Source organism: Desmodus rotundus, chromosome 6 (genome assembly GCF_022682495.2).
Source record: "Desmodus rotundus isolate HL8 chromosome 6, HLdesRot8A.1, whole genome shotgun sequence".
NCBI classification, from domain to species: domain Eukaryota; kingdom Metazoa; phylum Chordata; class Mammalia; order Chiroptera; family Phyllostomidae; genus Desmodus; species Desmodus rotundus.
Genome location: NC_071392.1, coordinates 130,859,360 through 130,883,172, shown reverse-complemented (window position 1 = coordinate 130,883,172; position 23,813 = coordinate 130,859,360). Strand labels below are relative to the sequence as shown.

The following is a 23,813-nucleotide window of genomic DNA, read 5'->3' as shown; positions in this document are numbered from 1 at the left end:
GCAGCAGTGTCAGAAGGATAATTAAGCAACTGGTTGGATCCTCCTGAGAAGTGTGGGGTCTAAACCCTAAGCTGGGATCCCCAGCTTAGAGTATCAGAGCCCAAAAGGTACACAGATAACAACTGGTGACGAAAACTGGCAGGGTTACTCTCTGCCAGAGATGGACAACTGGAGATGCAAAAAGCCGTTTAAAGGACCAATGCACAAATATTCATATGCATCCATTTTCCTAGGGCTCTGGAAAAGGCCAGGGCCAACTGCGCTAGGGACTCCTGAGGAGAGACTGAGGACAGAAGTTTAGGGGTGAGAACTGAGAGAATAGCCACTGGGATCCCAGTGCTAAGTCATTCCCCATTTGTCAGCAGCCATCCTGCTTAGGCAGACCACTACCCCTCCAAGCTGCGGCAGCCTGAGAAGAAACAACAGCCCCACCCCCAGGAGAGATTGCCCTGATTCTGTGGTGCTTAAGTCTGACCGCTGAGTAGAGAGTGACTAGATTAACAAATGAAGAAGAGAGCCACAGAAAGTAGATCCCTGGCAGTCTTGGAGCAGGCCACCAAGGGTCAGACAGGGTCAACATCTGACATCACCAGAGGAGGATTCAGAAAGAAAAAACAGTGGTAAATAGTAGAGGCTACCAAGATGAAATCCACTGTGGTCTTCTCCATAATTTGCAATATTTTCTTTCCTGCATAGGATAACATTCATTTCTTGTCCATCAAGTCTGTGAATATTAAGTCACTAGATTTTATACTATGGCTTATTTCTCTCCTTTCTTATAATAGTCTTAATCTCTTTATACCCTTATTAATACTGGTTCATTTGCTGCTGATAGTGGGATTGGGGGGAGTGGGAGATAAATTTGTGGATGTGGGATTGTTCACTGGGCTTTGTAGTTTTGTTCTGGAAGCACCTGTAAACAACACACAAGATATGGTAGGCATAGTGACCGACCCTCAGTCCATCAGCTAGAGGGAAGGACTCACCAAAGAATGACCCAACAACAATCAAAACCCAATTACATTGAGAGAGCCAAGATAAACAACATAAAAGGCATCCCAAGAGCATTAAGTTCAGGAGATCAAGGAAACTGCACCCCTGAATGCCACAGGTTGACTACCACAGAAGTGCACACCACAAAGAAAGGAAATCAAAGCAAATCAATTTGAGGAGCAGAAATGAACAGTCTCCCCTAAAATGGGGAGACAATGAAACAACCCCCAATCAAAAGGAAAGGAGGAATCTCAATAAAGAGTGCTAAATGAAAAAGAGGCAAGTAAACTATCAGCCATTTCAGTTCAAAACAATGGTTAAAAGGAAGCTCAATGATTTCAGTGAGAATTACCAAAAACTACAGTGAAGCTACAAGGTACAGTACTCATTTATGATAAAAACCCTTAGCAAAGTGGGAGTACAGGGAGCATTCCTCAACATAATAAAGGTCATATATGAGAAACCTGCAGCCAACATCATACTTAATGGGCAAAAACTAAAAGTTTTCCCATTAAGATCAGGAACAACACAAGGATGCCTGCTTTCACCACTTTTATTCAACATAGTATTGGAAGCCACAGCAATCAAACAAGAAAAAGAAATAAAAGACAATCAAATTGCAAAAGAGGAAGCAAAACTGTCATTGTTTGCAAATGACATGATAATATACATAGAAAATCCTATAGACTCCACCAAAAATCTACTCAACCTAGTAAGTGAATTTCGCAAAACAGCAGGAAACAAAGTCAATAATCAGAAATCAAAGGCATTTCTGTACACCAACAATGAAATATTAGAAAGAGAAGTCAGGTAAAAAATCCCATTTGATATAGCAACAAGAAAAATAAAGTACCTTGGAATAAACCTAACCAAGGAAGTAATGACCTATACTCAGAAAACTATACAACACTGAAGAAAAAAATTAAGGAAGACACAAACAAATGGAAGTGTATACCGTGTTCATGGTTGGAAGACTTAATATTATCAAAATGTCCACACTACCCAAAGCAATGTATAGATTGAACACAATCCCTATTAAAGTACCAATGACATATTTCACAGATACAGAACAAACATTTCAGAAATTTATGTGGAACCATAAATGACCCTGAATAGCTGCAGTAATTCTGAGAAAGAACAACAAAGTAGGAGGGATCACAATAGCTGATATCAAACTATATTACAAGGTCACAGTAATCAAAACAGTCTGGTACTGGCATAAGAACACACACACACACACACACACACACACACACAGATTAATGGAACAGAATAGAGAGCCCAGAAATAAACCTAAGTCTCTATGGTCAGTTAATATTTGACAAAGGGGGAAGAAGCATAAAATGGAGTAAAAATAGCCTCTTCAACAAATGGTGTTGGGAGATCTGGACAGGTACATGCAAAAAAATGAAAATCGACCACCAACTTACTATATATACAAAAATAAACTCAAGATGAATAAAAGACTTAAATATAAGGCACAACACCATAAAGTCCTAGAGGAGAATATGGGAAGGAAAATCTCAGATATTCTACCCAGCATTATTTTCACCAATATATGTCCCCTAGAGCAAGGGATATAAAGGGAAGAATTATCAAATGGGACTTCATCAAAATTATAAGTTCCTGTACAGCTAAAGAAAATAGCAGCAAAATGAAAAAGGAACCAACTGTATGGGAAAATATATTTGCCAATGATATATCGGACCAATGATATATAAGGGGTTTGATCTCCAAAATATATGAGGAACTCCTACAACTCCACACCAAAAAGACAAACAATCCAGTTAAAAAATGGGCAAAGGAGGATTTCTGGTCAAGAGGGAGGCATAGGTAGGTACACTGTGCCTCCTCATACACCAAAAGAAGGAAAATAATAAAGAGAAAGAATAACCAGAACCACCAGAAAAACCAAACTCTATTCAAGTCCAACAACCAAGGAGTTAAAGAAGAAACATTCATCCAGACCAGTAGCAGCGATGCAGATGGGCAGCCGGGATGGAGAGGACAAGCAGGAAGGCAGCGTCTGGCAGAACAGGCGATTCCACATTTGCATACAGGTAAACCAGGAGGAACAACTGGGGAATGAGACAGACAATGCAACCCAAGGTTCTAGTGTGGGTAAATGAAGCCTCAAAACCTCTGACTGAAAAAATCTGCGTGGACTGAGGTGGAGGGAGAAACTCCCAACCTCACAGGAGAGTTCATTGGAGGGACCCACGGCGTCTTAGAATGTACACAAACCCATGCACAATTTGCTTGTGGGTAGTCGGGGAAGTGACTAAAAGCCAGCAGAGAGAGCCCAGCAAACAGCATTGTTCCCTTTAGGACTCCTCCCCCACATACAGCACCACAATGCAGCAATGCCCCACCCTGGAGAATACATAAGGCTCCGTCCCTTACTACGTAACAGGCATGCTAAGAAAAAAAATGGCCCAAATAAGAGAACAGATCAAAGCTTCAGAAAAAATACAACTAAGCGATGAAGAGATAGCCAACCTATCAGATGCAGATTTTAAAACACTAGTAATCAGGATGCTCACAGAAATAATTGAGTATGGTCGCAAAATAGAGGAAAGAGTGAAGACTATGCAAAGTGAAATAAAGGAAACTACACAGGAAACCAACAGTAAAGGGAAGGAAACCAGGACTCAAATCAATGGTTTGAACCAGAAGAAAAAACATTCAACAAGAACAGAATGAAGTAACAAGAATTCAAAAAAATGAGGAGAGGCTTAGGAACCTCTGGGACAACTATGAAAGTTCCAACATCTGAATCATAGGGGTGCCAGAAGGAGAAGAGGAAGAGCAAGAAATGGAAAACTTAGTTGAACAAATAATGAAGGAAAACTTCCCCAATCTGGCAAAGACAATAGACTTCTAGGAAGTCCAGGAAGCTCAGAGAGTCCTAAAGAAGTTGGATCCAAGGAAGCATACACCAAGGCATAAGGAGAGAACCCTAAAAGAAGCAAGAGAAAAGGAGAAAATTACCTACAAAGGAATTCCCATAAAACAATCAGCTGACTTCTCCAAAGACACCTTGCAGGCAAGAAGGGGCTGGAAAGAAGTATTCCAAGTAATGAAAGGCAAGGACCTACATCCAAGATTACTCTATCCAGCAAAGCTACCATTTAGAATGGAAGGGCAGATAAAGTGCTTCCCAGATAAGGTCAAGTTAAAGGAGTTCATCATCACCAAGCCCTCATTACATGAAATGCTAAAGGGACTTATCTAAGGAAAAGAAGAAGTGTCATAATAAATTGACAAGCGGAGTCCCTCCGGAGGCAGATGAGGTGTATCTGGTAAAAAGGGGATTGTTTCCTAAGCTCACACTTGCTTGACTTTGGTCTGGTTAGCACCTTCTATACTGTGCTCACAACAGTACCTTTTACTTTCAAGGCAGAGGCAGACAACTTCTCTCCTTCAGGTTTCATCGTCGGGGGCTTGTTATGAACAAGTTTCCACCATCCTGGTTCTCCAAATTCCTGAGCACCTGAACGGAAATACATAGGACTTCCCACACTGAGGCAACCTGCTACTGTGCTCCACCAGGTTGAAGTCTTTTTCCTAGACAGTCCAAGAATATAAAAATTATTGGTATTTTAATTCAATCATTATATAGAAAATACACTCTATGTATATTCTATAAAGCCTAGCCTATGATATGCTATAAAACCTGCAATCTTTGAAGGAACCTAAGTCAAGAGAGAGGCTCTGAAGTCTGTCTGGATTCAAGTCCTGGCTCTACAACCTTCTAGCTGACTCAGTTTCTTCATCTTTAAAATAAGGATCACAGAACTTGCTTTTATATGTGAATTAAACACAGCTCTCAAAAAGCAAGCAGGAGAATCAATTACTGTGGTAATTTTTATTTTTTAAATATTATATTTTGATTATGGTATTACAATTATCTAAGTTTTTTCCCATTCCTCCATCCACCCAACACCCCCTACTCTCTCAAGCAATCCCCACACCATTTTTCATGTCCATGAGTCATGCGTATTAAGTTCTTCGGCTACTCCATTTTCTATACTGTACTTTACAATCCCATGTTTATTTCTGCAACTACCTATCTGTACTTCTTAATCCACTCAGCTCTTTATCCATCCCCCTACACTCCCCTCCCATCTGGCAACCAACAAAATGAACTCCATGTCCATGGCTTTGTCTCTGTTCTTCTTCTTTGCTTAGTTTGTTTTTTAGATTCAATTGTTGATATGTATGTGTTTAGTGCCTTTTTATTTTTCATAGTTTGGATCTTTTTTTTTCCTTAAATAAGTCCCTTTAACATTTTATATAATAATGGTTTAGTGATGATGAACTCCTTTAGTTTTTTGTCTGGGAAGCTCTTTATCTCCCCTTCCCCTAAATGATAGCTTTGCTGTGTAGAGAAATCCTGGCTGAAGGTCCCTGCTTTTCATGACTTTTCCATGAATATTTCTTGCCAATCCCTTCTAGCCTGCAAAGTTACTTTTGAGAAATCAGCTGATGGTCTTATGGGAACTCCCCTCTAGATAAGTAACTGCTTTATTCTTGTTGCTCTTTAGATTCTCTCTTTATCTTTCACCTTTGGCATTTTAATTACGATGTGTCTTGGTGTAGGTATCTTTGCATCCAACTTGTGTGGGTCTACCTGTGCTTCTTGAACTTGCACGTCTATTTCCTTCACCAAATTAGGGGAATTTTTCTTTCAATATTTTTTCAACTAGATTTCCAATTTCTTCCTCTTTCTCTTTTCCTTCTAGCACCATTATCATGTGAATGTTGGAACACTTGAAGTTGTCCCAGAGGCTGCTTACACTGTCCTTTATCTTCTTGTTCTGCACAGGTTTTTGCTTCCTTATGTTCTGAAACATTGATTTGATTCTCAGCTTAATCCATTCTCCTGTTGTTTCCCTGTAAATTGTTTTTTATTTAAATTAGTGTTTCCTACATTTCTGACTGATCTTTTCTATACTGTTAACATCCTAAGTTCCTTGAGAATCCTAGTAACTAGTGTTTTGTGCTCTGCATCTGATAAATTGCTTATCTCCATTTTGTTTAGTTCTTTTTCTGAAATTTGATCTTTACTTTCATTTGTGCCATGTTTGCCTCCTCATTTTGGCAGCCTCCCTGTGTTGGTTTCTATGTATTCGGTAGAGCTGCTTTGACTCTGTGTCTTGGTAGTGTGGCCTAATGTATAGGTGGTCTGTAGGGTCCAGTGCACAGCCTCTCCTATCATTCAAGCAGGGTACTCAAGGTGTGCCCTATGTGTGGGTTGAGTACACCCTCCTTTTGTAGTTGAGCCTTGATTGCTGTTGGCAGGTCAATGAGAGGGATTTACCTAGGCCAGTCAGCTGCAAGGACTGGCTGTGACTACTGACTATTTACACCCTTTGTGAAGGATCTGTTTCGTGGGGGCAGGGTGGTGGTGATCTGATGTGGTCTGTAGCTGTCCACTGGGTACACAGGCTCTGGGCTCCCCAGGTGATGCAGGCCAAGGTTAGCTCCCACCTGTGTTCTGCCGAGAGCCAGCCTGCATGAGCTATAAAGCAAACTGAGACGGCTGCTACTTGTGCTGGGCTGGAGATTCCCAGGGAAAGCCAAGCTTTGAATCTAGGCTGGCTGCTGCTAGTTCCAGGCCTGGGGCCACTTAGCTATTGCTTGTTTGATAGGATTTTGGAAGTTGTAAAGCAATAGCCAAGATCAGCCATTCATATGGAAAAGTCAGTTAACGGTTTGAATGGAACCATACATTCGAAGGGATGGAGTATCAGGGGATCTCCAGGGAAGGGCAAACAGTGTTAGCCAGGTCGATCAAGTCTTCAGATACGGCACCTGCCTGCTTGCTCTGTGGCTCTGTGTGGGGAAGGCTCATAAAAGTGACAATGCCCACCTACTGCCCACCTTTCTGTCTGGGAGTAAGCTGTCCCCCAGCTCCTGCCTTGATGACAGATATTCAGTTTCTCCTTGTATGCCACTGGTGCTTTTCAAGCTGCTACTCTGCTGGTGTGGAAGCTCAGAGGGAGTGCATCTGTGTAAGTCCACATGTGGGTTTTTTAAGGGGAACTGCTTGGGACTGCAGAAGTTTCTTCTACTGAATGATCCCCGCTGGTCTTTGTAGCCAGAAGTTATGGGGACTTATCTTCCTACTGGAACCCTGGGCTTGGGGGCCTGTAGGGCTGGTACTCCTCACCCCTGAGATATCCCTCCCAAATTTTTATCTACCACACATGGATGTGGGACCAGCCTGTTTCATGTCTCTGCCCTCTCTACCAGTCTGGATGGATGTGGTTTCTTAATTACATAGTAGTCAGAGTTCCATTCAAGTCAATTTCTGATGGTCCTGAGTGATGGCTATTACACATTAGTTATGATTTTCATGTGGTTGTACAAGGAGTCGAGCTGCGTTTACCTATACATCCTACTAAATAGTTCATTTTACCCAAGGTATCAGATGCATCTCTCAGTCTACTCCTATTGGCCTTTACACCAAAGAATTGGTTAAAACTATATTGCACAATATATTCCACAAACAATTTAACTTTGGGGGCGGGGGAAGCAAGTATAACTACGCAAGAGTATACATAACAAAAATGTTTAAATATGTTAAATGTCAAATATTCAGGTTCCTCTTGAAAATTCTTTCAAATGGAACTGTTTTTTTCCGCCTTGAAAACGTAAGTCAATTAACAGAAATAATTTCATAAGAAAGCCAGTTTAATAGTTTGAAAATAGTGGTAGGAAGCAAAAAGAAAAACGTATTCTTAGCAATAACGATGTACTAGAAAAAAATTAAAAAATAAACTAATGGGCATAAACACTATTACTAATGGGGCAAATAACTTTAGCTTTTACCAGCAATGTTCTGGTTCCAGGGCACCTCTCCACTCTAAACTTTCTCAAACCTTTGCAGGCTCCCTCCTCTTGCCCAAACAGTGTGACCATGGGGGAAGTCATTTCACTTGCTTTCTCACTCGATGACTATTATAATCCAGTTGGCGGTATCCCATAGGTCCCATAGGTTCTGGTCACTTCTCCTTGATCTTTTTTCTTTCTGTTCCTCAGACCTAGTATTTCCCATTGTCCAATCCTAAAGTTCATTGAATCTACCTTCTGCCTATTCAAATCTACCTTTGAATCTCTCCAGTGAATATTTAATTGTACTTCATTGTTACTGTACTTTCCAGCTCCAGAATCTCTTCCTGATTTCTCCTTAGGTTTCCTACCTCTCTACTGATACTTCTGTTTTGTTCATACATCATTTTCTCAACTTTCTCCATGTCTTCCTTTAGTTCTTTGCACATCTTTGACAGTTGTTTTAAAGTCTTTGTCTAGTAAATTCACCATTGGGGTTATTTTTTAAAGGAAGTATCTGTTGGATTATTTTTTTTCCTTTGAATGGACCATACTTTGTTGTTTCATTGTATTCCTTTTAATTTTTTTTAAATTAAAATAGGACATTTGAATTTAATAACATAGTAACTCTGGAAATTAGGTTATCTTCCTTTTCCAAAGTTTGGTTTTAGTTTTTGATTGATGAACGCTGTCCCCTGTGCCAAAGATAAGCATGAATTGTATAAACTTAAGGTCTTCTCAGGTCATTTCTGAGCTTGTGCCTTCCCCTGAGCATGTATAGTGACCTTCTAATTTCCCCTGTATATGTAGCTGCTTTTGAATGTCTTAGTCTTGAATGTCTGGCTCCAAAAGGGAAACAAAGAGACAAATGAAGTGGGGAGGGGTGGAACCAGCCTGTTAAATCCCTTAAAGTTGGTTCAGCTAGAGGGGAAATGGCTTGCAACAACAGGGGAGGTGCAACAATGGCTGCCCACCTCTTTGCACCTCTGTTATCAGGAACAGGAATGATCTGAGCACAGATCACAATATTTGGAGGACAGGGTTCTTCTTCTCCACCCTGGCTCCCATAAGCTGTGTACAAGCTGCTCTGAGGACACGCACATTGTTGCCTGCCACAGCTGAAAGATGTGGGACAGGGAGAAGCTACAGTGAGTGCTAAGAGTTGAAACTGATTGAAATTAAGAGCAATTTACTATCCAAACCTTCCCCTGGAAGTTGCAAGCCTTCAACAGACTCCAAAAATCCATAATAGTTACATCAGACAGATTCTCCAACTGTAATTACTGTCTAGGTAGGGAGACAAATTTCTGGTGCTTCTTACTCTGCCATCTCCCTAGAATCTTCATGTAATTTTTTGTATTTTAAATACTATGATTGTGTTGTCTAATATTTCATCAAATATAAGACCTACTAACTTTAAAATATATCATTTTATGTATAAGAAAACTATCAAATTTTGACACACCATCACTTATATCAAGCTGTCAGAGAAGTCAAAATTTGAAATATTGTGCACCTTAAAATAAAGAATAAGCTATTCAAACTATTCTTCACTAATCAAAGATATGCCTTCTGGAAGAATTAAAGGCTGAGATTGTACAAGCAAATTAAATGCTCACACACACACAATGGCAATTAAACTGTGGTAATTAATAAAGCTTCTGTATATTTTTTAATTTATTTCTACAATAGGTACATATAGTTATTTAGATTATCCCTAAATAATCATTTCCACACGTAAAGTAATAAAAATTAAAGGCAGCTTCCAATGAAGATGGTGACGTAGGTGGGCATGACTCTCCTCTTTGCATAGCCACATCAAAATTACAATTCAAATATAGAAGAACCATCACTTAGGAGCATCAGTAATCAAGTTGAATGGAAGTCTGACAACTAGGGAAATGAAGAAACCACATCCATCCAAACTGTTAGGAGGGGCACAGAAGCGGAACAGGCTTGCCCCATACCCACGTGGATACAATTTTGGAAGGGATATCTCAGGAGCAGAGTCCCACACCAGTCCCCCCAGCCCAGGATTCCAGTGCCAGGAAGGTAAGTCCCCACAACTTCTGGCTGCGAAAACTGGCAGGTGGAGGAGGCTACTGGATCCCCGAGCAGTTCCTCTTGAGGAATCACACAGAAACTTACCTCCTCAGACTCACTTCCTCTCAACTCCAGCACCAGGGTGGCAGCTTGAAGGGCACCAGTCGCATATAGGGACAGACTGAAGTGTCTGGCATCAGGGCCAGAAGTCATTGTCCCTTTGCTGTGTCCTACTTCCACAGAGCTGGTAGGCTGGTGCCATATCTGAGACTCCATCGACCGGGCTAACACTGTGTGACCCACCTTGGAGATCCATAGAGGCTCTACCCAACTCAACTTATGGCCCCACCCAAGCTACTTTTCTACAAGAATGGCTGGTCTTGGTTCCTAAATCCTATCAAACAAGCAACAGCTGGCCTCAGTGTAGCCCTAGTGGCAGCCAGATTATAGTCGCAGCTGGGCTACAGCTGAGAATCTCCAAGCCCAGCACAAGTAGCAGCCATCTCAGATTGCTTTATAGTTCAGGCAGGGTGCCCTCGAAAAAAGGTGGAGGCTGACCTTAGCTTGCACCACCTGGGAAATCCCAGGACCAACACACCCAGTGGACAGCTACAGACCATGTCAGATCACCACCACCCTATCCCTGCATAGCTGACCCTCCACAGAGGGCAGAGGTTGATGGTCCGTGGTCATAGCCAGTTTTTGCAGCTGACTGGCCTGGGTAAATTCCTCCCATTGATCTGCCAACCGCAATCAAGGTTCAACTACAAGAGGAGGGTGTACGCAGCCCACACAAAGGACATACCTCAAGTACCCTGCTTGGGTGATAGCAAAGGCTGTGCCACTGGACCCTACAGACCAACGTATACATTAGGCCACACTACCAATACACAGAGTCAAAGCACCTCTACCAAACACATAGAAACAAACATAGGGAGGCTGCAAACACGAAGAAATAAGGAAACGTAGCCCAAATGAAAGAACAGATCAAAACCCAAGAAAAAGAGCTAAACAAAATGGAGATAAGCAATCTATCAGATGCAGAATTCAAAACATTGTTTATAAGGATGCTCATGGAACTTAGTGAGGACCTCAGCAGCATAAAAAAGACCCAGTCAGAAACAAATGATACACTAACTGAAATAAAGAACAATTTACAGGGAAACAACAGTAGAATGAAGCCAAGAGTCAAATCAATCACTTGGAACACAAGGAAGCAAAAAACAACCATGCAGAAGAAGAAGAAAAAAGAATCCAAAAAAATGAGGACAGTGTAAAACAGCCTCTGTTCCAACATTCCCCTCATTGCTATGCCAGAAGAAAAGAGGAAGAGTAAGAAATTGTAAATATTTCTGAAAAAATAGTGAAAGAAAACCTAATTTGGTGAAGGAGATAGACATGCAAGTCCAAGAAGCGCAGAGTCCCAATTATGATGGATGTAAAGAGGCCCACTCCAAGACACATCATTATTAAAAGGCCAAAGGTTAAAGATAAAGAGAGACTCTTAAAAGCAAGAGAAAAGAAGGTAGTTACCAGGAGGTTACCAGATGGGAGGGAGAAGGAAGAGAATGGGTGAAGAAATGAGGGAATTAAGAAGTACAAATAGGTAGGTACAGAATATCCATGAAAATGTGAAGTATAGTATAGCAAATGGAGTACCCAAAGGAATTATACACATGACCCATGGACATGAACAATGGTAGGGGGACTGCCTAAGGGAGCAAGGGCTGCTTGGCGGAATGGTGCAAAGGGAAAAAAATCATGACAACTGTTACAGCATCATCAATAAAATATAATTAAAAAGTAAAAAAAAATAAAGGCACAAAAGCAAAACCTATAAATATCTGAAAGAAAATATATTCAAATTTAGAACTTCATTACATAGTATGCTATTCTCCTAGCTTTTATAGCAAATAAGAAATGGTTATTATTGTTAAGAATTTAAAATATGTTCTATGAATAGCAGAATTCAAATCTTTATTAGCTATGAAAAATGTTTGACTGCAAATGTTCTTTGCAGCCTGGTTCTCTGGCATGTAGTGACTCTGTGTATGCTCATACATACAGACATCTGAGCCCGTGGTGACTCTGTCAAGGAGCAGTTTCAGGTGACCTCCCAACATCACTGATGTTCAAAGCAGAGTTCCAAAATAAAGGTTAACACTGGTCAGAAAACTGAGTAACAAGGAATCACAGAGTAAATTTTAATTCTCTTTCACTCCTGGTTAGATCAAGGAATAAATTTGTTTGAAGTTGTAACATATGTAGTCTCCCCTTTTGATGAAGAAAGAGGGTCTCAGATTGCCTCTGCAGGCCATGGGCTTCACTACAACTTAATGGCATCTTATTTCTAGTGCTTTATTTTTACAGTTTCATTCAATTTATGATAAATGATAGGAGTTTTTCACTTTCCAAGGTGGTATGAAATTTCCTTATAAAATGAATGTATTTTTTAAGTGACTTGATTTAAATAAATAATACTTATTGCATTACTATGGGCAAAACCACTAATCTAATGGTAAAACTATACAGCAGCTGGAAGTAATTAATGCCTTTCAGACATATTTTAAAAGAACAGGCTGTAGAAATGAACAAATGAAACCAAACAACTTCTGTTAAAATAAAGGCAATATCCTTTAAATAAAAGGCAATTTAAATCCAATTTCTTCCAGAAGACAATCCATTAAACAGAACAGCACTGAGACCTTATGAAAACATTCCAAGATCTAATTTTATCAGTTTTTTTCCTTTCTTGTCCCTTATAAATGGGATCTATTGAGTTCCACAAATAGTGCTAAATCATTAAGCTAAGACAACAGGTTTCCTTTCTTTGAGAAAGAGAACCAGCTATACTGTCAATTCTTTTCTTAGTACCACTAAAATACTCCCGAACAAAAATAACTCCTTTTGTAAAAATGTACTAAATCTATTCTATTTTTTCCTCATAGCAAGCCTCCAGAAGGTCATCCTTCCTTACAAATGTCTTCCCTGAATTCCCAGCAACATCAGCAGAACTGTGACTTCTCAGCATTGGAGGAAATAGAAGCTGCAGTGAGTTCAGAGTGAGGACAGGGACAAACTCACAGCTCTGACACAATGTGATCAGAGCCTTTATCTCATCTACACTGACCCAATATGCAAGATTTACGAATCTCACGCAGGACTTCAGATGGCAGTTAACAATCAAAACCTCAAAGAGAATTCACCAATGCAGTTGCAAACTCACTAATCCCTAAATAACAAGATCTTATTAGGTCCACACACACATTTAGTTAAAACACATGGTCTCAATATCTGTGCACTGGCATCCCTTAGTCTGATGAACCAAAGTAGCTACCAAGGAGTACACTCAGCAGCAAACTGAAAGCATTATTATGAAAAGAAGAATGAATGAATAAGCCATATGTGTAAATGTACCTAGACTTTGCTAAGCACTGTAATACCAAAATTATAAAACTGTTTCTCCCTTCCAGTTAATAAAACAAATACTAACAACAAGTCTCTATTAATGAAGAGCAATATTAATGGGTGCAGTCAATAATTGCCATTATTTTTCTTCTTCTGATCTTCCCATACGGACATTTTCTGACTTACAAAATTCTCTGCAACTGTATTCTAATACACTGCATACACTGAATACACTGCAACTCTATTCTAATTCTCTAGAGCAGTGATTTTTAAAAGATGTGCCATAAGAATTTTTAAAATATGCAATACCTGACTATTTAGTCAGGGGTAGTGACCTCTTTTCCCTTAGACTGTCAAATAAAAATAAATAAATAACAGCAACACAACACTAACCATCCAGTATGAATGAACCAAACTTATACCTATGTTTTTGGTCAGGTCAGCAAAAAATGTATTTTTGTGTGTGCTGCAGAATTTAGAATTAGTTTATGTGTGCTATAAGATGAAAAAGGTTGAAAATTGCTGCTGTACAGGGCTGCATTAGGCTGTCTAAAATCTTATATTCTTTGTTCTTCACATCTTTGTTCAAGTAAAAGACTTTTTAAAAATCACATTACCTATTCCCTAGTAAAAAAGTCCAATGTTTCTCAATAAAAGCGCAGATATCCTCTTTCCACCTGAAATAACCTTGACGTCCACTTCCTTCCAGAGACAAGTTGTACATTGCCAACATGACAACCTGAAACACAAAGGAAACAAGCGATGGGAGAGAGGCATGACTAAGGGTGTTAATCTACACGGGGGAATATGTTTTATATTCTAGGTAGTAATGCTGGAGAACAGAGGGGGAAAAGGAAGGATAATATTGGAATATTCTTAATATAGAATTCATTTCCATAAGGAGTATCCTGAAGCTGTAAGGAGTCTATTAAAGTTTAATTCATCCCCCCAATATCTGGGTCCACAGCTTTAACTCCCAATAGTCCCATGAGAATGTCTATGACCCAAGGCAATTCTGATGCTTCCACTGAGTTTCAATTTCCCCCATCCTTAAACTTACAAAACTTTTGGATAGCCTAACAAATAATTAACCCCATGAACAGATTTTTCAAATTCTTTCATTTATTTTTGCATCAGGTCTACATCAACCAGCAAGCATCTTCCTTTGAGCAGTTATTGTTCATGGGGAGTTACTGTTTAATGGATATGGAGTTTCAGTTTGGGAAGAAAAGAAAGTTCTGGAAATGGATGGTGGTGATGGCTGCCAAACAATGTGAATACACTTTATTCCACTGAACTGTATGCTTAAAAATGCTTAAAACTGTAAACTTTTATGGTATGTATATATTACCATGATTTTTATCAGACCTTTGCTCAATCCACTAAGCCATACCAATCAGGGCTTATTACCACAATTTTTAAAACTTATTTAAAAAAAAAATTTTAATGCTCAAAAAAAAAAGTTATTTTTCAAGAAGTACTTTAAGGAAAGAATGAAGCAAACTTCTGCCCACTTACTCCTACAGTATGTCAGAAACATAATTCACTGTTAATCTCAGTGGCAGATACATAAGTGTCTGTTAATTTATTTCCAATCTATATATTTTTTTATATTTGAAACATTTCATTACTTTAAAAAGTTAAAAATTCACATGTACATGAAAATAACTTTACCTATTATCACAATACTTTCTGAGGAAAACTATAAGCTCAATATATAAAGGACATGGTTTTCCTCCTCTCCTGGAATTCATAATCTAAAAGAATGCATCCCAGTTTAGTTTTCTGCTCTCGCATGATCAGACACACTCATCAGTAACAGGCCAGCCTTGTGAACCAGTGTATCCCCAGGGCCTAGCTCAGGCTGGCACAGACAAAGCAGGCACAAGTATCTTGAAAAACAATCATGATATCTTTCTTTACCTGTAAAGAAAGAATAACTGTCCAGGACAAGAATGTAAAAACTACACTGTCCTTTCCAAACACATGATAAAGTTTCTCCTGCCTTTCAAACTGTTGTTCACAAATCACCAAAGAGGAAGACAGAAGATAAAAGGAGGGCATAGAAGAAAGAGGCCTTTTAGCCAGGAGACCAGACCTTTTTACTGTTGGTATTTAGTAATACAAGCAAGCATTTCCATTTATTACTTTGATAAAGCAACAAATACAAAGTTTAAGATTTTAAAAAACCCAGAAAACCCACATTCCAATGAAATCTATTCAAGACCAATTGAGTCTCTGTCAGCTCTTTGATGAGAGAATAAGTTTTTACGATGCAACAACAAACACTGGTCAATAGCTTGCCAAGAACCACACGCGCCTGATGGAAGTTATCACTTCATCACACCAGTATTATCCACCACCAATGTGTCTTTGGAAGTAAAATAAGTAATTTTCAAGTATTATTAGTCTAATTAAATGTGCAAATTGAACCAATATTATATATATTTTTAAATTTTTATTGTTATTCAATTACAGTTGTATGCCTTTCCAATATTATATTCGGAGCAATACAATCAAAAACTAGTTTTTCTTTTAAAAAGAACCTTCACAGAATACTCATATTCCTGAAAATAACAAAATACATATATTTGCTCTTCCATGTTATAGCTTTTGAGAAGCCACTTGCAAGCCAAGTGCAAATCTGCCTACGTGTGCACACATCAGCATAATCTATTAACATTAAACTGACACTGCCTAGAGCAGGTCACATGTGCTCTTTGAGAAAAACATTGGAATTACAACATTCATGAGACTATATCCTCAATGCAAACTTCATTTTCTACTCATATAGTCAGACAAGTCAAAGAGACTCCCTCCATTCACCACTGAGAGATTTCATTAGGAGATGTCCTAATAAAGCTGATAATTAAGATAAATCTAAGGCTGCTAAAGCAACCACAATTTGCAAGAACACCTGAAGTAGCTTAGAGGGTATAATTTATAATCTTTTCTCATTACCCTGTTTTATTTCCTTCATACCATTTTAAAAAGTGCAATGGGTAACTAACTTATTTGTCTACTTACAATCTAAAATAAATGTCTAAAATGTCTCTGCATGGGGCAGGAGTCTTAGCCATGTAGTTCATCACAGTAGCCTCCAGGTTCATTACAGGTACTCAACATTTGTTGAATCAACAAACATAAAATTGAATATATATAATGTGTTCCTTTTTAGAACTTAAATGCTGTTTATACATTATGCTTACTATAGACATATTAATATAAAAACAAAACCAAAAAAAATTAATACAACCAAAGATCAATAAAAAGCTATCATTCAAGCTATACAATAAGGCCATATTGATCAGGCTAAGCTGGATTATGGTATTGGTATTCAAGATGACTAAAACTGGACATAAGTATTCATCAAGCAAAAAATATTTAAACATGTTTGAGTTCAAATGCAGAAAAGCTGGACTGTGTTGATTTCTACAATCAGCCACCTTACGTCTTCCTAATCTATTTCCATTTTTAAAAACTGTATCATTTTTCCAAAAAAAGGCAGCCAGAAAAATGTGAACTTCATTTTCAATTAAAGCCAGAGTTTGGTATTACATAAAAATGAAATTGTGCCCTGACCAGTGTGACTCAGTTTGTTGGCCATCAACCTGAAAAGGAAAGGTTGCTAGTTGGAATCCCGGTCAGGGCACATGGCTGGGTTGCAGGTTCAGTCCCTGGTTGGGGGGCATATGAGAGGAACCAAATGTGTTTCTCACACAGGTGTTTCTCCTCCTGTCTTTCTCCCTCCCTTCCCTCTCTCTAAAAATAAATAAAATCTTTTTAAAAAAAATGAAGTCATGTGTTTTCAAGAACCTCAAACCCAATTCACTAAGTTAGCACTGAGTACCAAGAACTCCTTTCTCCACACATTCAGTATATAATTTTCATGGGTAAATAAAAAGTGATGCTCCAAATAGCTCAAAAGCTCATAGAAGTTCCTTTCTCCATATATACCAGTAAATTCCTTGGGGGACCAACCTCATGAATTACACAGGAAGAGCCTTTTACTCACTTGCTGCCATGTTAGCTTCAGCCTCTCATACTGCTCTTTGCCATCTTCTGAGCAATCCGAACAAGTAAACCTAAAAAAATTATCACCCTTAAGGTAACTGAGCTGTTCCCTCAGCTGACCTAGGAGAAAAACAAAAAGGTGTTATCATAGAGCTATAGTAACCCAAAGGTTTAATTTTTATCAACCAGATTTTCCAAGTTTCCTATGCTGTTTTTTACTTTTCTTTTTTTTTTCCAGCCAGTCCACAATAGGAAGCAGCAGGGGAGGGAGGAGAAAGATTTTTATTCCTCCAACGTTAAGTGTGTGCCCACTTAAGATCACTGGTTCCCTTACTTTTACGAGAAAGATACTAACTAGGCAAAGCTCACTTGTTGCTCACTGGATTTTCCAGCTATTACCATTCCTGACTCCTGTAAGTCTCTTTACACATTCAAACAATACCTGAACACCCACTAAGTATCAGGCACTGGGCTAGGCACTGGGACTACTTTGCCCAAGGCAGGCATAGATAGTAACTGTTCTCAGTTGCTTACAAATTCTTTAAGGGAAACATGAGGAAATAGGTAATCACAACAGCACAGTAGTTCTCCATCCTCACTGTACATCAGTATCATCTAGGGAAGTTTTTGTTTTTAATATGCCTTGGCCTACCCCACATGAAATAAATCAATCTCTGAAGTGGGGTGGGTCTGCGTTTTTTAAGTTCCCCAAGTGGCACACACTCTATTAAGACATGAAAATCACTGTGGTGCTAAGGGCAATGTGAGGGCACATAAAAGGGGTGCATGACCCATATTGGAAGGATAGGAAAGCTAGAAAAAGTGAGTTCTACAGGATTAGAATTGGCCAGGGGAAGAGAGATGCTTGTGTATGCAGGGGTTGGAGGCTATAGTGATGCATATTCCGGAAAGAAAATTAAAATTTGCTAAGTGCTAGGGATAAAAAAGACTTGTTTGTAGAGAATGATTGGGTTGGCCAAAAATTCCATTTAGTTTTTTCCATAAAATAAAAGACACATTTTTTTCATTTTCACCAATAACTTTATTGATTTGGATAGTTTGAGTAACCTCCCGCTATTGGCTTCTAGTGAGTAGAGACCAGGTGTGCTGCTAAACATCTTCCAATGCATAAGACAGCTCCACGGCAAAGAACTGTTTGGCCAAAATGTCAACAGCACCAAGAAACTTCGCAAACCACTTTTGACACATCCTCCATACATTGCACAAATCTTTTATTTTTGCATTTCAGTTGTGTTCTTACCTTTCTTGAAATAATAAAGCATAATACACCGAAAATGTTGCTTATTTTTGTCCATCTTCAGTATTAAAATGGCTATACAAATTTTCACCAATTTTCATGGTTTTTTTTTAACGCACACTGATATGACAGCTGATTGCCACAATATAATCAAAATTGTTTCAAATGTAGTTAAAGACATCTAAGCACTACTAGAACCATCCTATGGAAAAAACTAAACAAACTTTTTGGCCAACCCAATAAAAGCTCACCCTAACAGCAAAGTTTTTGTTATGTGTGAGGATAAGAGGAATCTAAAGAGAGAGGATAAAGAAGGTAGTAAGGGCACAATCATAAGTGCAATTGAAAATGTATCCTGTGAAAACAAGGGGAAAGCCACTGAGATCTTTAGGCAGGACCTTGAACTAATAAGCAGAAAGAGCTCACAAGTAAAAACTACCTAAGATGTAATAAATTCTAGGCTTGTTTTTTGTGAGTTATGTATTAGTAGTAACTGTTATCTGAATAGATGAATCTTTAATAAAAACATTTCTACAAACCAGAAAATGCCCCACTTCACAATTACATATAAAAAAATTTTCTCTTAGTTACAAATTTTATTATACAAAATATTCCTCTAGTACATATGTCTTCACTGGTCTCCACTCAATAGAAAAATCCTTTTTTTTTTTTTTGGTAAAGACTCATGGTGACTGGCAAAGTATACTCTTCCTTAAGAACTAGGAAGCTAGCAGTTGAAAAGATTGAGTTGAAAAACTAAAGTATCAGGGAAGCATGTGTGTATATATCTCTTGCCAGCATATCAAAGAGGACAAGTTGAAAACATGAATAGTCCTAGGGAAAAAAAGCACAAAACACTTTTACTCTGCTAATTCTAGCCTTACTTCAGCATACAATAGCAGGAGTTGTCCATTAATGGTAAATATTATTATGAACTTCAACTTTAATTCTATACTGGGCCTAGAATTTGGCTTCAAATTCTTAACATAGCCTTGTTGGAAAAATCTGGCTAATTCTTTAAGTAACACAGAATTTACAATTTTCTAATATTTATTGAATTACCATGAAGAATGTTAATTTAACAACTTGACAGATGTTGAGAGTGGTTTTTATTAGTATAAATGTGTTTTGTATAAATTTATAGTTAATAAACTAAACTAAAAATGAATATAATAATTATCTTTTTATTTAGGTCTACATTCATGTTTCTTTTACATTCATGTTTCTTTCTTAGGTTAGAAAAACCATGTAGAAACCAACAAATCAAAGGAATCGAGAAGCTCCTTACTGGCTGGTATCCATTTTTGGCATTTGTCACAGAAGTAGGACAGCTGCTCCTCCATCCAGGACACATCTCCTTCATCACTGTTGAGGGAGTCGCCACTCTGATCATGAGACAAGTCCACTGATGCCTGGTCCTCCGATTCAACAATCAGGAGAGTCTCCCCCTCTACTTCACCCTCCTCCAGTCCTTCTGAGGTAGATGTTCTTGTGGCTTCATCATCATGGCGACTTATCAAACTACTCAGGTGGATGTTACTATCCATCCCTTCTTTCTCACAGGGTCAGAGGTGCTTTTTATAACAATCCTAAGCTCTGGACACCACACTTAAAGGGACTTTTATCAGGATTACACAAACAGAAACTCTTCAGAAGAGCACCCACTTCTCTACTCAGATATAATGAACTTTTAAAGCAATAATTTAAACTATATAATCCATTGTCCTTGTACTTGACTGAGTTTAAAAGGACAGTAACCAAAAAAAGGAGGAAGAACTCACTAACCTATTCTCTGTCAACACATTCATGAACACACACATTCAACACTATTTGTCCCACCAATATTTCACATTCATTTCAAGTCATGCTTTTTGAGATCCTTTGCCAATAATGTCTTCTCCCTTTCTGCTTCAAGTTGCTCAGTCAAAATAATCTGTTCTCCCAAAAGACGGATGTTTTCTTTTTTCCGATTTTGCCTCTCAATGTCTCTGACCACTCCGTCACGAAGCCTCTAAAAACGTAAGAAACAGATTTCAGTAACACCCGGAACAGGTGGTTCCTGTCCTTGTGCCATTTGAATCCAAATAACAGTACTACCAAAATATACTTAAAACTTTCAGACTCTATTTTAACTTTCTACATAAATGTAAAATGTAATAAAGAAACCATCAAATTAATCTTGTAGTGTGCTATCACGTTATCACTTAAATGACTACTTATCAAATATTTTAAGAAATTCCTGAATATTCAGTATAAAACACTTAATTGGAAATAACAATTAAAAAAGAAAAAAACTGCTCTGTTGAATTTTAAAAGTTTGATATATGACACTTAAAAAATTGGTAAGTATTACTACAGTAATTCTTTGAACTACTTTTTATTCTAGCTGAATAATAAATATCAAAGAAAAACAGATTACTAAAATTTGAACAAGCAAGCTGTGAGGTGCTGCAAGAAAGTAAAAAACCTAGCTTCTATATATGAGAAAAAATAAAAATTATACAATATTATTAGTCAATTACAAAACAGAGAGAGAAGAAGAAAATGCTACTAACAAAGGGAAAAGTAAAGGCCCATCAATGTAGTTACTTTGTTAAGCACTAAAGAAAGGTAGAGAATTCCAAAACATGGACCTGGCACCTAAGAGGAGACTTTTTAAAGCACCAATCCAGTCATGACCAACATTTTATCGTTACAAGTCACAAAATGCTCTAATAAGTTTTTTAACAGCATAGGTCCCAGGGTCTGAATATTTTTGTAATTATTATTATGTCTACTTGAAAGACTCAACAAGTATCTACATGCTGGACCTCCTCCAGCCCTAGAACTTCACTCCATATTATGGGGGAATAGAGTCATAAGACTAATAACCAATTAGTTTCAACTGAAAACCAATTTTCTTGATTGATCCCTGAACCCTTGGCAAGACCTCCAGAGACAGAAATGGAGGTACTCATTCCATTCCTCTCTCCCCAATTCTTCCTGTCCAGAGCTCCTTACACCACTACATACCCACATACCCGCTCCACCCCCTAAAGCCCACACCTTTCACTGGAATCATTCCACACCTGCCTGAGATCGTACCCTGCCTGTTTAGAGACTTTAGCGTATACTTAGAATCTTGCTCTCCATACATCATTTGCTATTTTCCTCCAAGTTTCAATGTTTATGCTGACTGCTTCTGACATCTTTCCTGTTATGTGCACTTTACTACCATACCAGCCACTAAGACCTCTTCACTATTCCAATTCTAACACCTAGAACTCTGGCTCCTCATGTAAGTATTACTTGTTTTGCTGGGTTCCTGTGAGGACTAAAGATGATGTATATAAAGTTCTTAGTGCAGTGCCTGGTACGTGGTAGACTGTGAAGAAACAACAATCATTATTTTATGTCCTGCTTCCCTTGAATCCTCCTACATACCCACCCCGTCGATCATTTGGCCAACTCTTTCCCACGGCTATAAAGTAAGCCCACAATGAATAACTGAATATAAGATAAACACAGGTTATTTTGGTCAATCTTTTCTTTATCTCTAACTTCCAAATATCTTGATCTCCCTGTTCTGCCCTCCAACACACTGGTTCTCAACCCTTGCTGAGAATCCCCTGGGTCGCTTTTAAAACATACATAAGCAGGATCCCCATCCCCAAGAGATTGTGATTTAACAGGACTGGAATTGTGCCCAGCCTCAACTGCATTGTAAAAACTTCTCAGGGACTAGGTTTCAGAACCAAGCTCTAATACCCCAGCGCCACCTGACACTCTTTGATATTCCCTGGTCACTGACCTCAGAACTATATCTCACATAACCTTATTTCTGCCTCTGTTACAAAAGCTACCCTTTTAGAAACCCAAATTCCTAGTCTCTTCCGTGCCCTTTCATCATTAATCATCCCTTTTCTCCCTCCTGAGAATTACTGTATCTTCACAGGCTTCCTCTCTTCTGATTTCCTTGGACTATGAACACGGAGGACAAAGACCTCATCTGCTTCATATATGTATACAGAGCACGCAGCACAGTCAATGCAAGAAAGTCAATGCAATAGCAAAGACTTTCTTGCTATTGGTTACTTCCATCTTAGGCAAACTAAGCTCAACCAGTAACTGCACCAAGGTGTTCTGTAACAGTTCACCAACGACCTACTTCCCATTCTCACACTCAACGTTCAGTACAGTTTTGAATCAGTCTCAGACACAGTATGCTTCCTTTTCTTTGGTCCCCAAAAGTAACTGGTGTGGTGCCGGGCACGTAGTGATCAGTCATTATCACTATCACTTTCTTATTCAGTTTGCTAACCTGAATAAGAAAGAAAATATGGGCCGAGAAAAACAGAACGGACGGTCAGTCCACTGATTAGTAAGTCTTGTTTCTAGAACTAAAAGTATTAAAAAAAAAAAAAAAAGACAATTTGGAAGCTGGTATTACTAATGCTCCCAGAATCTAGTTTTCATAGCAAACTAGTCCTTAAATTCCACCCCCCTGCAATAAAAAAACAACATACAGGCAACGCACCAAATTACCTTGGCCATAGGCACGAAGTAAAGTGCGGGGTGCTTCTTTACCACGGGATAAAGTCTTACTAGTATTTAAACACAGTAGGACCCAACCTTGGGCCTGGGGGTGGGGAGGCCGGTATCTTGATGAATGTACCCTAAGGAAATCCCTTCCCCTCCTCCATTTTTCTGCGGTCTCACTAACATGCTGGAAGGTCGTAACACGACAGGGTGGCTGTGACTTGAAAACGGGACCGCTGACCACCCCACATGCGTGCGTTCGAGGGAGCCACACAACTTCAGCGCGGAGGGCAGGGCTCCCCGGCGCTGGCCCTGGAGAGGGTGACCTGGGTTTCGAGGACGCACGCGCGGCCTGGGGGTTTCAACGCCCAGGTCCGAACCGGCTGACCGCAGTCGCCAAAATGTGAGGGTGCCGGGCCGCGTCGCAGCGGAGGAAAAGAGAGAGAAGAAAATACCAAGACTAGCGGGAACCCACGCGCAGAGACCGGGGCCGCCACCGCGCAGGCCCCGGAAAAGACCATCACGTGACACCGACCTGCTGGTCCTGTCGCTGCTTCAGATGCACTCCGGCCACGGTGGCCACTGTCAGCACCACCGAGAGGCCCAGCACCAGCTTCGAGCTCCTCGACATCCCCGCGCGAGCTGCTGCGGCCGCCCTCTACCACCGACGCGCGCCCCGGAGCGACCACCGAGCGCGCGTCGCAGACAGTGCGAGCCAGACCCGACACGTAGAACGCAGAGC

At 39.3% G+C, this 23,813-nt stretch overlaps 2 protein-coding genes across 3 annotated transcripts in view; both read right to left on the bottom strand.

Moving 5' to 3' along the window:
- Positions 1–20,101, bottom strand: part of KAT14 (lysine acetyltransferase 14) — a 47,796-nt gene extending 27,695 nt beyond the window's left edge. For both annotated transcript variants that reach the window (XM_024559430.4, XM_024559431.4), the window contains exons 1-4: positions 19,842–20,101; positions 17,297–17,415; positions 13,899–14,020; positions 4,379–4,560 (exon numbers count right to left, since the gene is read on the bottom strand). In XM_024559430.4, coding sequence (XP_024415198.1) covers positions 4,379–4,560; positions 13,899–14,020; positions 17,297–17,415; positions 19,842–20,100 — 682 coding nt within the window. In that variant the 5' untranslated portion in view covers position 20,101. The remainder of the gene's footprint in view (positions 1–4,378; positions 4,561–13,898; positions 14,021–17,296; positions 17,416–19,841) is intronic.
- A 304-nt stretch (positions 20,102–20,405) lies between these two features.
- On the bottom strand, positions 20,406–23,811 carry PET117 (PET117 cytochrome c oxidase chaperone). Its single transcript, XM_024559432.3, has 2 exons — positions 23,607–23,811; positions 20,406–20,564 (listed from the first exon to the last, which is right to left on the bottom strand). Exons 1-2 carry the CDS (start codon positions 23,700–23,702, stop codon positions 20,406–20,408), a joined length of 255 nt encoding a protein of 84 aa, XP_024415200.1. The 5' UTR covers positions 23,703–23,811.
- Positions 23,812–23,813: the final 2 nt, after the last annotated feature.